This window comes from Capra hircus, chromosome 20, assembly GCF_001704415.2.
Source record: "Capra hircus breed San Clemente chromosome 20, ASM170441v1, whole genome shotgun sequence".
In the NCBI taxonomy this organism is placed as follows: Eukaryota; Metazoa; Chordata; class Mammalia; order Artiodactyla; family Bovidae; genus Capra; species Capra hircus.
The window spans coordinates 18,513,632-18,532,141 of record NC_030827.1 but is presented as its reverse complement, the minus strand read 5'-3'; the positions used below and the strand labels follow the sequence as shown (position 1 = coordinate 18,532,141).

The window sequence follows — 18,510 nt, the reverse complement described above, 5'->3', positions numbered from 1 at the left end:
TTTTTGATAACTAGCTCCTAGCTTGACTTGTAATATCAACACCATCAACTTGGTAAATTATGAAATCTTAAAAATTAAGATTCAGAAAAGCATAAAGACTTATTTCATGGATGAGAAAAATATCTTACAAAGGCAAGTCAATAAATTTTCTCAAAGGAAGGAACAAAAGAATGAAGTACAGAAATAGCTAAATCTGTTTTACAAAGTCCTGATCTGTCAGTGAGGGTCTTCATACTCTCGTACTCAGACTCACTTCTGACTGACTGAGGTAACATGCTAACTCCATTCATTTAGATGGGGTTGACTGATTCCCTACTCCAAACAAGCACTGCGATGAACAGGAGAAGCTCTGTGATGTGACCATCAGTGGGGCCTTTGCTGGTCTCTCTTTATTACTCAACTTTTGCCAAGTAACCAGCACATTCAAGCCATCACTATGAAATGAGGCATGTGGGTTCCTTTAGTCAGATGTACTTCCTTTCACCTTGTTCATATTTGCCCTAACATCCTTAGTGGAGGATGTAGACCAAAAGCAATTGTGCTCCACCCAATAAATCATGTGTGTGGATGTGACCTGGAACGGACACACTGCTCAGCTGTCAAAAACCTTTGATTAAACAGAAAGCAGAACTCAATGCTTTCCTGATATTAAGTTTAAGAACATTTCAAAACTCTGCAGAGCTTTTGACATATATGTCTATATTTTAGGCTTTCACAAAGGAAGAGTAACCATTTCTATTTGGTAGATAATAAATCTCCAAACTGGCATATAAGTTACTCAGGTATTACTGGTTAACAGGGGATAGAAACTCTCAGATTCAGACATTCTCAGACCTTTTATGTTATAATTTCTAAAGCTGAAACCAAAACTTACTGGTAATAATTGGATTCCTTCCAGAGAGATATATTTGGAGACACCACATTCAATGACACAATTAGATACCAGGGTATAAAGGGATCTGAGAGACAAGGTCAATCCTGACTCTATATAATGAAAGAACTGAGGCCCACAGAAGTTGAATGATTAGTTCAAAATCAGGTAGCTAGTTAGTAGTGTAACTGGGACTAACTAGTCCCTGGTCTCCTGGCTTCCAAGTCTGTCCTTAGTACTTCTGGGTCTGTCCTATAGTAGGTTATATTCTATCTCTAATAACTCGCCAAAAGCATGTATTTTTCTGGCCCCCCAGCCCCCAGCTCTATTCCATTACTCCCTCCCTTTCAGTTGCTTATGCTCTAGAAAGGACAGTAAGGTGACCTGCGAGTTAATTCTGGAAATAAAATAGAAGGCAGCAAAGTAAGTTTGGATTTCAGGAAGGCCTGTGAGAAATGATGCCAGAGCAGATTTAAGGTGAGCTAGTCAGGTGAATCCACAGCAAGAATCAGGCTGGAGAGATGTGTGTGCAGAGGCCATGATGTCTGGAGAGGCTGGAGAGGCCATGCTAGGTCCTCCCGGGTCCTGGTAATGTGGAAGCACGGGCTGTGCTGCGAGGAAGTGGATAAGGAGCAGAAGATGAGGAAGCCAGCCAGCATTGAAAGAGAAGCAAGGAATCCCAGAAAAGCAGAGAAGGGAGCGTGGCTGAGATCTATAATCAGCAGAAGGGAGACAGAGAGAATTCATGAGTCTGCTTGTGGTCCTGGAAATTCTCCGCCTCTCTTATTGACAGTTAAGGAGTCTGCTTTTGGTCCTGGAAATTCTCCACCTCTCTTATTGACAGTTAAGGGACAGCTTCCCTCACCTACTGCCTTGTACAAGTCTAAGTTCTCTGTTCCCCACATTACCCAGCTAAACCAAAACAGTCTACTGCCTAACAGGTCATCATGTGTATACATTCTGAACCCCAAATCCCTACCATGATGATGACAACTCATTAGAGTCAGAATGAGCTCTGATGTCGGACAGACCTGCACTCAAATATCAGTCCTCCACTTGGCAGCCACACTATCTTTGTTGTTGTTGTTTAGTCACTAAGTTGTGTCCAACTGTTTTTGTGACCCCATGGACTGTAGCCTGCCAGGCTCCTCTGTCCATGGAGTTTTCCAGGCAATACACTGTCTTGTGTGTATCTAATTTCTCCAACTATGAGTTTCCTTAAAGTTGAACATTTATGGATTCAATCATCTTTTATGGCTAACAGTGTGTGAGTCCCTGGAATTAATGTAATTCTCACTATCTGCGAGGTAGACTATACCGAGATTCTTTAAGGAGTTCAATATCTGGTCTATAGAAAACAACATTTTTGGGGAGGGGTGCAAATATCTGCTCTAGTGAGCTAAGTTTCTGAAATTTCTTAAATCTTGGAGAGTTACCCTTAAAGTCATATCAAGAAACATCATGACAGACGAACATAAAAACTCAGGTAAAATTCTCCCATTAGGAATACTGAAGATACTTGCCTCATAACACATATACACAGAAAAGAGTACTATGGAAAAATTGTATGTTATCATAGCTTTCTTGAGTTCAAAAGGCTTTCGATTCTCCATGAGCTTTGGTCCCAGGAACGTGACAAAATAGACATAGAATCCTAGGATGATGGCTTGTGGCAGAGGTGAGGACATGAGGAGCCAGTCTTCAACTCTAGGATCTAAGAGAAAAATAAGATGTAAGTGCACAGCCATTTAGCTCCGTGGTAACTGACAGTAACCAGCATCTAAGTGAGCACCTAGATCCTAATACTGTCAGTGAACTGTTTAGTCAGTGATGACTCTATCTTCAGGGCGTGTCAAGGGAAATCACGAGGGATTGGGACGGAGCTAGAAACAGTGAGGCTCAAAGGGCAAAGGGAGGTAGTGGTCACCAGAGCTCATGAGCTCAGGAGAGAGTCACATGGAGAAGCCCTTCTGGTGAGGAGCCATGTCCTTCAGTGGAGGGATTCGGCAGTCCTGCAAACAAGAGGCCAGGGAAATCAAAACCCTAGCCTCACCCTCCTCCCTATCTCTCTATTGAAGTGAAGTGAAGTCACTCAGTCGTGTCCAACTCTTTGCAACCCCATGGACTGTAGCCTACCAGGCTCCATCCATGGGATTTTCCAGGCAAGAATACTGGAGTGGGTTGCCATTTCCTTCTCCAGGGATCTTCCTGACCCAAGGATCGAACCCGGGTCTCCTGCATTGCAGGCAGACGCTTTACTGAACCAGAAACCACATCGCAGGGGAGCAAGTCCATGGAACAATCGTATCATCCATCTATAACCACTAGCAACACAGTAGAGTTTCTCCATGCAGACATTCTTTCATATATATAAATATGTTTCGGTTCGCTGTTTGTTAACTTTCTTCATTCCCCAAGAAAACGGGAAACGTCTTCTGTGTACTGTATTATTCAACTGAAAGGGACTTTAGCATCATTTAAGTATCTGAACTGTGGGTTCTAGGTGTCCAGAATGTGGGCTAATCCATCTGATATCTTAAACAGAAAAACAGAAAAGTATTAGCCTCACAATCATGTAAAGAAGAAATTCACATGATTACTGCTAGTTCCAGGCTATGAGAATTAGATTAATTAAAAAACTGCAACTCAAGGTGAAATGTGATTAATTCCATAATCTTAAGTAGTTTGGGTGTAATTTTACAAAATTGTTTCACGAAGCCAGAATATAAAAGAAAATATGTGTGGGCAAATTTCCAAGTGTGTCTGATTCAAAATTGAGTCTTTAGTCCTAGGTTGCTAAATACCACTTTTGTTAATTGGAAAGAAGGGTGGGGGCAATACAGCCCTTGCCCATTGAAACTGCTGATGATGTAGCTAATTACCAAAAAAAGCTGAATATCCCATCAAGTCTGACTTCTTATCCAAGGCAGAAATTTCTTTAATAGACTCCATGATTGATGACTCACTTGGCCTCAGTTTTATTGCTGGAAAGCTCACATTTGATACTCAGATATACTGGGGCATGTCTGTAGTGATTAAAGATGATTTATTCTACATCTCAAAATAATAAGCTAAAAGTCAGCTCTAAGATGGACCTCAGATATTTAGGAATTTAATATATGATAAAGAAAGCCATATAAACAAGAAAGGGAGAGATAATTCATTAAAAAGGAAAACTGACTACTTGGGAGAAAAATGAGCTTGTGCCTTACCTTGAATCCTACTGAAACATGTCCCAAACTAAGCGATACAAGGAAGATATTAAAGAATTCTTTAAATTCAGTGGTCAAGAATTTGCCTGCAATGCAGACATTTGGGTTTGATTCCTGAGTCAGGAAGATTCCCTGGAGCAGGAATTGTCAAACCACTCTAGTACTCTTGCCTGAGAAATCCCATGGACAGTAAAGCCTGGCAGGCTACAGTCCATGGGGTTGCAACAAGACTTAGCGACTAAACTACCACCCCAAAAAGTAGGAAAAGTCTACTAGAAATGCTAAGTTAAGCAAATCAGCAGAATTTCTTAGTGCTTCATGTTTGTTTTGAATTGCCAAGATGAGAATGGTGGTATGCAGCATTCCTCAAACTTACCTGGCCATAGAGCCCTGATTCTTTGCATCAACAGAATACTATTTAACATCTTGTGGAACACCACAACACTCTGGAACACAGCGTGCTCCTATCTTTAGGAAAGATATAGCCCTTTGCAAAAATGAATTCATAAGTGAAACTACTAAAAATTAGGTAGTGATAGGAGAAAATCAATCGGATCAATCATTTTGACATCTAGTAAGGAGGTAGAAAACATAAAATTTCATAAATCATTTAATCATGGGGAATGAGAGGTGGCAGTTAAGAGAAACACTTGAGTTTTTTGTTGCTGTTGTTCAGATACTGTCTTAGGAAAAGTGAGTAGAGGAAGTAGAGCAAGTGGCCAAAGTCAAACTCTGGAGGACTTAACATTCAAAGGAGGAGAGAGGACTGAGAAAGAGCAGGCAAAAAGGGAGAAGGAAAACCACAAGAGTGTGATATCCTGAAGCCAGAGGAAGAGTGAACTTCTGGAAGGAATCAAAGTAACAAACATGGCAGACAGGGAAAGTAAAATGTGGGCTGAAAAGTACCCCTGGATTGATGCTCTTAGCAGGAAAGATTTCAGTAAAGTGTCATGTGCAAAACAAACGTTCAACAAACGTTGCTCAAAGACATTCATAAGAACACAAAGAACATAAAGTTCTCAAAAAAAATTTTCATAGTAAGATGTCACCGTTTTAAATCAGGAAAAGCTGTGAAATCAGCTATGCAGGTAGCACACATCACTGTGTACTTCAATTTATTCCTTACCTTTCCCAGGATATCTGGGTGCTATATGCAATTAGAAAGGCCCTGAGGAACCCCAGCCACAGTCTAGTAACTCACCAGGAAAGTTTCAGTAAAGAAAATTGTCACAGAACTGGGGACCAAACGACAGAACTGGAACAGATCACACTTTTTTAAAAACACAATTTTTAAAGGTTAAACTCCGCCTACAATTACTACAAAATACTGGCCACCCTCTCTGTGCTGTACAAACATCTTTGTAGTTGATCTTACACCGAGTAATTTGTACCTCTGACTCTCCCACCCCATGCTCCCCCTCTCCCTCCTTCCTCTTCACTGGTAACCACCAGTTTGTTCTCTGTATCTGTGAATCTGGTTCTTTTTTGTTATACTCACTAGCCTGTTGTATTTTTTAGATTCCACATATGTTATATCATACAGTATTTGCCTTTCTCTGACATTTCACTTATCATAATGCCTTCAAAGTTCCCCCATGTTACTGCAAATGGCAAAAGCGTGTTCTTTTTTACAGCTGAGTAGTATTCCAGTGTGTGTGCGTGTATGTATGCACATGTGCGTACCTACCACATCTTTATCCATTCATCTGTTGATGAGCACCTATACTTCCATAACTTGGCAATTATAAATAATCCTGCTGTGAACATGTACATTTTGAATTAGTGGTGTTGTTGTTTCAGATATATACCCAGGAGTAGAATTGCTGGGTCATATAGTAATTCTATTTTTAGGTTTTGAGAAACCTCCGCACTGTTTTCCGTAGTGGCTGCACCAATTTACATTCCCATCAAGTGTGCATGAGGGTTCCCTTTTCTCCACATTCTCTCCAACATTTGTTGCTTTTGTTCTTTTTGATGAGTACCATTCTGACAAGTGTGAGGTGATATCTCATTGTGGTTTCAGAAATGATAAAAACTTTGACGGATTTTTTTTCCATTAGTGAGTAATCCAAACCTTAAATATATGAATATAAACCATATTAATATTTCTAGCTTTTATCTCCAACGAAATACACACATAAAACCAGTATTAAAAGAAGGCTTCTAGAAGAATGTTGACATTATTACCTTTGGATAGTGACTACATGGGTGACTTTTATTTTTCTTTTTAAGAAATTTTAAATGTTTCTGTTATGAATGGGTATCAGATGCATGGCTGAAAACTAGTTTTTGATTTTTGTTTTTGTCAGTAAAGGAATTTCTGAATTAGAAATATTTTATTTCATTCTTTTATTAATTCAGTGACAGTAATGTGATGGTGAGGGTAGTGAGATGGGGTTATCAAATGATACCATATTTCTGTTCCTCTGCTGGAAGCAGTAGGAAAAACTAAAAGCCAGGAAAAGCATGCTGGGCTGGCTCAGGAAGCAGAAGAAAATAATATTTAAATAAATCATGTTTCCTGCAATTTAACGTTATAAGCACATGCTTTTTTAAAAAAATCCTGAGTGTGCCTTTCAAGTTCTACAGATTTTTAAAAAAATCTTATCTTTGAGGAAAAGCTAGTTCATTTAATTTCATACTATTTTCAAAGCAAATAACAGAACAAACAACTGAGCTTTTTAATTCTTTCTCCACCTGCACTGATCCTGGCCCTTCAATGGACTTCTTATGTGACCTGGGGTCACTGACTTGACTTCTCTGTGGTTAGTTTCCTCATCTGTGAACTGCGTGCAAAACAACATGTATCTCAAGGAGGATTCAGTGAGTTATTACAAGTAAGGAGCCTGGGAGAGCTTAAGTGCTCAGTAAGCATTGCTTCTATTATTTCAGCGGATCTCGCTTTTGTACCCCTGCAGTGGCAGCAGAGTCCTAACCACTGGCCCTCCAAGGAATTCCCCAGGCATTTATATTTTGAAATAAGCTGGTGCGATGACCATGATGAACGTTCCATCAATGTTATAAACCCGGAGTTCGGTGCTTCCTTCAACAGCACTGAGGCCCTCAGTACCCCACTGCTAGGTGCTCTGCGGCGACTTTATGTGGCTTCTCTGTCTCCTGATCCAATCTGCCACCATCTTATCTTTTATATAACTACCAAATTTACCTTCTAGAAGTAAAGCTTTGCTCAGATTATTCCTTTGCTTAAATTAGCTCTCTCTATTGAGCAAATAAAGTGTTTAATATGTCCATGTCTCTGGTGACTGTTCATTTTTCCTTACCTTCTCTCTTGGCAGAGACCTTTCCAAATAGGGAGCCCACTTTCATGTGAGGCAGGGGGCTCCCGCTGATGAGACATCTACAAGTCAGATGGAGCTGGTGGCTCGATAAAGGGGTGTAGAGAGAGCTGCTAAACAATATTTAAAGGTAATTCTGCCTCAGTCTATGATCTCACAAATTGCAAAAGGTTCTGGGGTGAAGTGTGCTCTGTTTTCTTTAGAGACAAAAGGCTGATAAGGGAGGGAGAGTTTCATGTACCTTCTATTCAGCATCAGAGTTGGGTTTAAGTACCACCAACAGATAAAGGCAGAGGATGGAGAGGCAGGCTGTCTGAGAGCCCATACCTCAGTTCTGAAGTTCTAACTTATTACTAGCCCCATAATGCTTTTCTAAGAGCATTCTGGAGAGTGAGTACAGTGGAGTACAAGGGTCACATACATAGAATATTAATGAGCTTTTCCATCAGCCACTTTTAACAGTGTGTTCTCCTTAAGTAGCAGTACTAGCTAAAAGGGTACACCCTTTAAAATTCTAAGTGCCAATAAGATGAAGAAGCTGGCAGGAGAAACAAACATGAACCTCTGGTACTTTGTGAAGTACTAGAGGTTCAGAGTGGCAGCAGATTTTCTGTCTTCTTGCAAAAAGATCACTCTGATTCTGAAAGGTCATCACCATTACTATTCAAATACAAGGAAAGTTGCTTTTTAAACATCAAAACATTATAAATCCTCTTATAGCTTAAGTATTAATTAAACCATTTTAAAGTTCTGTAGCTGTGGAATTTTCCACATGAAATAACTATGCCTGCCTCCTACTTCTCTAACAATCAGAAAGCCAACGAGTATCAATAAGTTTCCCAAAGTCTATTCAGAATTAGGGCCAAAGCCAAGAATATACTTGAAATTCTTGGCACTTGATCATGGCCTTAGGCCTTTGAAGTATAGGCAAAGTAAAACAGAACTAAGACGGCCAAAAATGATCCCTAATGGTTCTCAGAGATCAATATCACACTACACAGAGCAAAAAAAAAAAAAAGAACCCTCTTGTTATACCCAATAGTGTTCTCCTAAAGGTATACATCTCAACACAAAGCATTTTAACCCTTCTAGATTTCAACAGGAAAAAGAATGAAGAAACTTTAAAAAAAAGATATGCTATATTAAAAGTATTTGAACATGGAAATCCACTATAAGTCATCAACCACCACCACTGTTTCTGTTGGGATACTTCCTAAATAACATAGCACTTTCATGCATATTAGGGAATGGCAATCCACCCCAGCATTCTTGCCTAGACAATTCCATGGACAGAGGAACCTGGTGGGCTACACAGTCCATGGGGTCACAAAGAGTCAGACACAACTGAGTGACTAACACTTTCATGTGTATTATCTGGTAGCCGGCGGATACCAGTCTCAACTCTCCTTTGCTAACAAGGAAACTGAGGCTCACAGACAATAAATAATTTGTGCAAGATCATCGAGCTGGTTCACAATAGTGGCAGAACTTAAACCAAGGTCTCTTCACCACACATCTCCATACCTTCCCTCCTCTCTGAAGACTTTAAATTAGCATAGCTTCAGATCAGTAGCATCACCTGCCTCTTCCTCTCATCCTCCCCCAACGTCTGCAACACTGCTTCCAGAACTTTCCTTGTCTATCCTGAACCACTTCTTACCTTTGTCATTCCCTTTTCTGACCTAATACTACTCATCTTTTCAATGTAAGTATCCATAATGAAAACAAAGAGTCGACCCATGAATAAAATTGTTAGTGGAATTCAGAAGTAGTTCATCTTAAAACATTTTATACTTAGAGCACTATATAGATGTTCATCATCACCTAAATCTATCTGGCTGTTGAATTAAGATATTGATTAATTGAATGTCTTGGGTTCTTACAATGGGGATAGTGAGTAGCAAGAGTTGGATAGCAAGTGATCCGTTCTTCCAAACATGTCTATTTCAAAAAATTACCCAAATCTACTTGGTTCCCAAGGTTAAATCATGAGAGTTCAGGTAGCAAGTTACACCTCTACCTTGAAAGGAAATAGGAATATTCATATTTTAAATAAATAAATAAACCCATTACTATAGACAAAAAATAGTATTTAAATTAAATACTGAATTTATGAGAACTACTGTAAATCTTCAGAGAAAGATAATCTTTAAAGAAATCTATACATTCTCTGTATCATTAAGTAAGTTGAAAAATAAGAAAAAATTGAATATATATATAAAAATTTCCTTCACTTTCCATTCAACAGAGTGAAACTTTTCTATTTATGGGATCCTTTTTAGGATCCTTTTAAGATCCTTTGCATTTTTCAGGGGCAAAACTATAGCGTCTTTTTCAGTGAAATGAGATTGGTTTTTAATCTACTGAGAAAGATTTGTTGTTTTTGAATTGCTAAGTTGTGTCTGACTCTTGAGATCCCAAGGACTGTAGCCTGCCTGTCTCCTCTTTCAGTGGGATTTCCCAGGCAAGAATACTGGAGTAGGTTGCCACTTCCTTCTCCAGGGGACCTTCCCGACCCAGGGATCAAACTTGGGTCTCTGGCATTACAGGTGGGTTCTTCACCACTCAATCATCCAGGAAGCCCACTGAGAAAGATAGCAACCATGAAACAGTGTATCTTTGCTGAAATCAGTGTAAACAGAAATAGAATTTCAACTGTGCTAGGTAGCAAGAAGTGACACTTTTTCCTCCTGAATTTGGTGAATATGTGATTCTAACTGATAAGTAACAAACTAATCTAAAGTGGTGATGGTAGTGAATATGTGGAAAGGAATTCAAATGTGAAATACCAGAGTACTAATCATAACCAGAAAATGTATGTTCTGATCTTTCTGCTGACAAATGACCATGATGTTGGGAAGGTCCACACAGTCAAAGCTATGGTTTTTCAAGTAGTCATGTGCAGATACGAGAGTTGGACCACAAAGAAGGCTGAGTGCCAGAGAACTGATAATTTCTAACTGTGGTGCTTGAGAAGACTCTTGAGAGTCCCTTGGACAGCAATGAGATCAAACCAGTCAATCCTAAAGGAAATCAGCCCTGAATATTCATTGACAGGACTGATGCTGAAGCTGAAGCTCCAATACTTTGAACATCTGATGCGAAGAGCCCACTTACTGGAAAAGACCCCGATGCGGGGAAAGATTGAAGGCAGGAGGAGAAGAGGCAACAAAGGATGAGATGGTTGGATGGCATCACCGATTCAATGGACATGAGTTTGTGCAAACTCTGAGAGCTAGAGAAGGACAGGGAAGCCTGGCTTGCTGCAGTTTATGGGGTCACAAAGTGTCAGACCCTACTGAACAACAACAACACGAGAAGGTAGCTTTGATGATATCTAAATCCATCTCAGCTCTGAAATGTTCTGATTCCTTGTCTATTCTTTTAAAAATGCTACCTTTGTTATAAAACATTTATTTTAAATGTTATAAAACATTTGTTATAAAATGTTTGTTTAAAACATTTTGTAACAGTTATAAAAGCAACACATATTGATGTGGTTTAAAAACATCTAGACAGGGACTTCCCTTGCAACCTAGTGGTTAAGACTTCACACTTGCACTGCAGGAGGTGAGGGTTCAATTCCTGGTCTGAGAACTAAGATCCCTCACACCACATACTGTGGCCAAACAAACAAATAAAAGACGAAACAAGAAACCCCCAAACATCTAGCAGACAAACATAGAAAAGTAAACAGAAATTACCCGTAACCCTACCACACAAATGGAATAGGAAGTGGCAATCCATTCTAGTATGCTTGCCTGGAAAAGTCCATGGACGGAGAGGAACCTGGCAGGCTGCAGTCCATGGGGTTGCAAAAGAGCTGGACGCGACTGAGCCACTGAGTTTGCATGCATGAAATACAGGTGGTCTTTTATAACCTGCTTGCATTTAATGATTTTAAGCCACTCACTGTGGCATTAAATGCCTTTCAACAATGTTGATTTTTTTTTAATGGGCAATGGGAGAAGATGGGCATTTCAGAATTACTCAAGGGTTACCCTAGCAAACGCCCCCCTTTCTGATATGCCCCTGGGGGCTGTGGCCCTTCCCACTCAAGAGTTACTGGACAGAGTCACTGTAGGTGATAATTGTTATTTCCCTTAAGAGCATTATGGCAGAATCAAGCCTAAGAGCACAGTGCCTCCAAAATCACTTCTAATGGCTTCTGAGTTGGAATGATGTACCACCATATATTGACCAATTCCTTTCCCTAGATATAAAGCTATTTTCACAATTACAAACATCATATTGAACATCACCTAGGCATTAATACCTCTATCTGTATACATATCTTCAATGAAATTTTTGATACTTCTTCACTAATTAAAATAAAAATCAAGGGGATTTCCCTGGTGGTCCAGTGGCTAAGACTCCTCATTCCCAATGTGGGTGCCTGGGTTCGATTCCTGGTCAGGGATCTACATCTCACACGCTACAACTAAGACCTGGTGTGGCCAAATAAATAAAAATTTGAAAAAAATCAATATATGGGGTGTCTGTAAGGGAGTGTTAAGTTGCAAAGTCTCTCATTCTGTTTCAATGAAATCCTATTAAGTACGAGAATCCGACCAACAGTTAGGAAATCTGGTTACTTACCAGCATCTTTGATCCAATTATCATAAAGACGCACAGTCCTCGATGTAAGATCACTGAAGGCCATTTTCCACAGGATTTACTGACAAACAAAAAAAAATACAATGGGTTTATGATCTATGGATGCAAATAAAGCCAAGTTTCTAGTAATACAATATTAAATATGCTAAAAATTTAATAGGAATAACTGGCAAAACAACAAACCTACTGAGGGTAAATGCATTCGTGAACCACATTAAACCCCGATGCAACTCAGTCACTTGAGACTTTTCATCATAAAGACAATGCTTAATTCACTTAAAAAGGCTGATATTCTATGTACCAGATACAAAAGGAGTAAGCGATTCTAAGAACTGTCATAGAAGCATCCATCCTCTTTTCATGGCAGCAAAATAGGTCGGGAATGGACTGTGCCTCCCGTGGCAATGTTGAAGTAAAAACCCAGAACAAAGTCAAGAAGATGAACGTTCAGAAAAGATACTCTGACCCAGACTTTTAGCTGATCTTCAGGTGTAAGAAGTTCTTCTGTATTCAAGTTTATATAACTTGAGTGAAACAGAGGTAGACAGAGGGAGGAAGAGAAGATCTACAAGATCGAAAGAGAAGGTGCCTAGTTTACCTGGACAGACAGACAAAAACAGTTGGAAAAAGTTGTCGTCTGAAAAAGACCAATGAGGGGAAACTAGCTCTATTGTGTATTAAAAGATATTTTGAATCTTCAGTAATTAAAATTGTGTGACATTAGTACATGAAGGGAGAAGGCAATGGCACCCCACTCCAGTACTCTTGCCTGGAAAATCCCATGGACAGAGGGAGCCTGGTAGGCTGCAGTCCATGGGGTCGCTAAGAGTCAGACACGACTGAGCGACTTCACTTTCACTTTTCACTTTCATGCATTGGAGAAGGAAATGGCGACCCACTCCAGTGTTCTTGCCTGGAGAACTTTAGGGACAAGGGAGCCTAGTGGGCTGCCGTCTGTGGGGTTGCACAGAGTCGGACACGACTGAAGCGACTTAGCAGCAGCAGCGGTACATGAAGAGGCAGACCAGTGGCACAGAATAGAACATCTAAGAAACATACCAAAAACATTTGGGAACATATTTCATAAATTCTAAGATATACACTTCCCCAAATTTTAACATCTCTGAAAACAGAATACACCGTACAGAGGAATGGGACATCATAAAATGACCAGCATGTTTGATCTCAAGTCATATGGTGGGAAGATGAAAAAGTTCCAAAGGTAGATGGTGGTGATGGTTGCACAAAACATGCAAATATACTTAATGCCACTGAACTTCATATGGTTAAAGTTAAAAATGGTTAAAATGGCAAATTTTACATTATGTATATTTTACAAAAAAATAAATCCTCTAGGTCTGCAACAGAAAAATTTAGACTTTATTCTGGTATTCTAAGATAAAGCCATTTTATATTATATTTATTTTATATTTTATATTTATTTATATTATATATATAATATATATGTATATTTTTAAAAGACATATTATATATGATATATGTGCACCTGAAACCAGTAGGCACTTGAATTACCAGCAGTTGTTGAGTAAATAACGTGGTACAACTAGAGAGTCATCTGAAAATAACAAGTTGGATCCAAAAATTATACTATAAACCAAGATAAACTCCAAGTATTAATAGATCAAAGATTTAAATAAAATTTTAAAAGAACCATGAAAGTACTGGATGACAACAGGGAGAACACTTTTATCATCTTGGAGTAGGAAAAAACTTTTTAAATTTGACTTAATAGTTCATAAAACATAAAAGAAGACTAGTAAATTTAACCATATGAAAATCAAGAAGAAAAAAGGAAAAAGGCAAATGACAAAGCGGAAGAAATATGTTCAATTCATAATACAAACAAGTGCTACTCTCCCTAATATATTAAGGATTCTTAGAAACTGATAAGAAAAACACCTATAAGCCAAGAATAAAGCAGACAAATTTCACAGAAATGGAAGTGCAAATGGCTCATAAGCATATAGAAAGTGCTTAACTTTAACTGTAGTTAAAAAAAAAAAACTATAATACTGCATTGGATGGGTTAAAGTTCAAACATTTTATCAGTCAGATTAGCCAAAATTTGCACCGCCACCAGTAATGTATGAGTTTTCCACAATCCCTCTGCTGGAAGGATTGTGGAAAACTCACATATTGCTGGTGGCAGTGCAAATTAGTATTACTCTTGGTGAGGGCAATTTGGCATTATCAATTAAAAAAATTATAAACCCATATTTTTTAAGGCAACAATCCTATTTCTAGAAACTTCTCCTATAGGCACATATGCACAATGACATATATTCAAGCTTATTCATTGTATCAGTCAGTAAAAGACTGGAAACAAGCCAAACGTCTATTAAAGAGGGCATGCTAAGTTGCTTCAGTTGTCCAACTCTTTGCAACCCTGTGGACTGTAGCCAGCCTGGCTCCTCTGTCCATGGGATTCTCCAGGCATGAATACTGGAGTGGGTTGCCATTTCCTTCTCCAGGGGATCTTCCCTGACCCAAGGATCGAACCCATGTTTCCTGCCTTGTCAGGTGGATTCTTTACCATTGTGCCACCTGGGAAGCCCACTTCAGAGGAACTCTCCAAATACAGGATGGTATCTCAGCATGACCTCTGATCTGATACATCCTGTGTCCTCAAGCTGAGTTCAAACTCAAGATTGGCTGCGGGGATGCCAGGATTTTGCCAGAGTCAGCCTGGACTCTAGTTTTCCTGTGGATTGTTTCTATACCAAACGTATGACATGGGAGGAGGAGCAGAAATTTTGGGATCACAAAGACCTTGGTTTGAGTCCCACCACTGACTAGCTGTATGACCCTGGGCAAAATTAAAGTTCAACCTCCTTATCTGAAAAATGGCAATTTACAACCTAAGATTAAACAACAACAACAATAACAACAACTCATTGTTTTAGAAGAATTGTTTGGAATAATTTATGAGATAATGTATAAAATTTATGAAATTTATATGATAATATATATGAAATTTAGAGCACAGAATCTGATAAAGGATGAATATTCAATCAAAGTCAGATATTATCATTTGTAGAGATAAGCTGTACCAATTTAAATGGAGCATCCGGCCAAGTTGAATGGCAGTGTATGGAACAAATCTGGAGAAAACTCTACTACTTTCATTTTTAGAGCTGGTATGTCACAAATTATACATGATTCTTCCCTTGATGTTTTTCAGTGGTTTTGATAGAAGTGTTTTAGATCCTGATAAAAGCTCCTTTCCTGCTCACCTTAACCACTGATGTAACAGACCTCGAGCCACTATTCTCCTAATTAAATTGCCAAAATAACGCCATTTAAATTATTCAGAATCAGAGTGAAAGATTCCAATTTTATAGGGCAAATGGTAGACTAACATTTCAAAGTATTAAGCTGTTTTCTGGGCAAGCCCTGCCTCCTCTTCTTCCCCTACTCATTCCACTCAGGCCATTTTCCTCTCCCCAGCCCTCATTAAAGCACAAAGCCTCAAAGAGACCACAGCAGTCTAATGCAGGTCAGTAATACTCACAGGCAGCAAACAGAGCTGGTTTTTCTAATACAAAAGACTATGCAAGATTGAGATGGAGGAAGAGGGAGAAGGTCATCAGAAGAGTAACTCACACTGGAAAGGTCTGTGAGGGGGAATTTGCAGAAGTAGATACCCACTAACAAGTGAGGGAAGGCGGGAGATTCAGAAAAGGGACCTGGTGGCTCGAGCTTACCAGAGTAGAACTCTCTCACTGATCCTCTGCTTGTAGATAACCTGCTATCCAATAGTCCTCAACCCTTGTGGACCCACCAGAGGAAAAGGAACGTGGATCATGGTATAAAAATGGGGCATGAAAAGAACACCTGATCCGTTTAGCCTGTTGGAACTAAATATACTGCTGAGAATTTCCTTATGAGCTGACTCAGTGATGGACTCCGTGCTAATATTACATTGCCGGGTCTAGTCTAGAAAACTGTTAGTAAATGAATTGGGGGCAACCTGGGTTGTCCTGTAAATACAGTGCTACCCCTAGACTAGAGCCAGGCATACCTTCCCCCTCCTAACCCAGACACCCTCCTTACCCGCCCTTTAATACAGACCTTTGATTTTTTCAGTGAATGTACCATTCAGAAGGGGAGAAATGTATTCTATGTGGTGGTATAGAGATATCTTCTAGCTGATAGCAGAACTAGGGCCTTAATAACTGATTTAAAATACTCAGTGGCATAAAATTTCAGGTCTGGAGAGGCCAGAATAGTCAGGTTTCTCATGATGTAAAGCAGAGACTTAAAACTCACAAACAGTAGACAGATGACCACACCTCCATAATGGGTGGATAAGACTGGCAGATGCTATCAGGGAACAGAAAAAGCCTCCTTTGCCAGAGCTCATCCCTTCTCCAAAGGCCTTGGATAAATGTGTCAGGATGAGAGTAAACAGGAGCTCACTGATGGGGAACTGGTGCTTCTGTTTCACTGACCAGCACCTGCAACAAACCATGGATTTCACCCTTTGTTTTGGACAGTATCACTCTGTGGCTGGATCATTTGGTGAAGTAGAGACAGTCTGGCTAGGCTAGCTCCTTTGTTGTTGTTTAGTCGCTAAGTCATGTCTGACTCTGCAACCCCATGGACTGTGGCATGCCAGGCCTCCCTGTCCTTCACTACACCCGGGAGCTTGTGCAAACTCATGTCCACTGAGGTGGTGATGCCACCCAACCATCTCATCCTCTGTCACCCCCTTCTCTTCCTGCCTTCAATCTTTCCCAGCATCAGGGTCTCTTCCAATGAGTTGGCTCTTCACATCAGGTGGCCAAAGTATCAGAGAGTCAACTTCAGCATCAGTTCTTCCAATGAATAGTTAGGGTTGATTTCCTTTAGGATTGACAGGTTTGATCTCCGTGCTGTCCAAGGGACTCTCAAGAGTCTTTACTAGCACCAAAGTTCGAAAGCATCAGTTTTCCTCACAGCCAACGCCTCCCATCAGGAAGCTTGCACAAGTCTCTTATCCTCATGCATCAGAGGGCAGAGAGAAGAAGCAAGAACTACAGCCCCACGGCCTCGAGAATGAAAACCACAATCACAGAAAACTAACGAAAATGATCACATAAATCACAGCCTTGTGTAACTCAATGAAGCTATGAGCCATGCCGTGCAGGGCCACCCAAGACAATGGGTCGTTGGTGGAGATTTCTGACAAAACAGTGGTCTACTGGAGAAGGGAAAGGTAAACCACTTCGGTATTCTTGTCTTGAGAACCCCACGAACAGTATGAAAAGGCAAAAAGACTAGCTTCTTTAGACCTGAAATTAAAGATGTCAAGCTCAAATGTGATATATGGACCTGCTGCCAAGAGCTTACCTGGAGACTCTTTGAAGCCACATATATACTAAGACCAGGACACATAATAAATTTGAGGGATCTGATCACTTTGAGATCTGCCAATAGGATTCAGAAGGCAGCACTCTGCTGAGGACTTCTTTCTGAAATTCAGTCAGATGGGGCTGTGACCATAGGGTTGCCTGTGGTGGGAAGTACCTGGCAGGAGTCCAGAAATTGAAAACCTTTGCCAACCACTTCCAAAAGAACCTTCATGTATTGGGATTTATCCAAACTCTGCAAAATATACTGGGACACTCTCCCTGAGGGAAAGGAGGGTAGAGTCAGCATCTGGCTTTCCCAGGGCACCCCTGTCATCCCAGAAGGGCTATACGGTTTTCCCTTTCTCTTTTGATATTTGGCAGGTCCTGGGCTCCCCGCTGATCTCTGCTTTAGAAGTCAGACATCAGATCTGCAAGAACAGATCTGGCTAGCTGCAGACCCTGCTCAGGGACACATAAACTGAAATGACCTGTAGGAAGGTACAAGCAGAGAGAAGGAGGTCTGTAATGGAAATTGGGCAGCAGGGTGAAAACAAACCATCTGACCTTCCTGAGGCTGGGGTAAGGCGATCAGAAACTTTTGAGTATATTAAAATGTGAGAAAGACTATAAAGTGATCATTTGTTTGCCTAAACCAGGTTTTTCAACCTCAGCTTTATTAACATTTTTGCCAAACAAGCTATGGGGAGTTGTCCTGAGCAACGCAGGATTCTCAGCACCAACCCTGGCCTCCACTCACCAAATGCCAAGAACACTCCTTCCCTAGCTGAGGCAATCAAAAAGGTTTCTAGAAGTTACCAAATGTCCCTTAGCATGTAAAGTCATCCCTAGTTGAGAACCACTGGTTTAAAGTAAATACCAATATTTTTCCATTAAAATAAAATGCTTCAGGGTAATCACTTCAGTAATTATATCATTTCAGTGGTACTGCTGTTCAAAGCAGGTTTTGAGCTTTTCTTTACAAATCAACATCAGAGTTTTTCAGCATTTCATTTAATTGGCTCCAAGGGAGAAAAGTCTTTGTCTACTGCTTTAAAAATTATGCCCAGAACTAATCAAAAGTTAAGAATAGTTTCAAAAGTCAGTGGATCAAGCTGAGCTATGGCTTGATACGTGGAGTTGGAATGGGGGAAGTGGAAGTG

At 40.0% G+C, this 18,510-nt stretch overlaps 1 protein-coding gene across 1 annotated transcript in view; it reads right to left on the bottom strand.

The window, feature by feature from the left end:
- Positions 1-18,510, bottom strand: part of ELOVL7 (ELOVL fatty acid elongase 7) — an 81,342-nt gene that overhangs the window by 15,628 nt on the left and 47,204 nt on the right. Inside the window, exons 2-3 of the mRNA XM_018065758.1 lie at positions 11,979-12,057; positions 2,395-2,585 (exon numbers count right to left, since the gene is read on the bottom strand). Coding sequence (XP_017921247.1) covers positions 2,395-2,585; positions 11,979-12,042 — 255 coding nt within the window. The 5' untranslated portion in view covers positions 12,043-12,057. The remainder of the gene's footprint in view (positions 1-2,394; positions 2,586-11,978; positions 12,058-18,510) is intronic.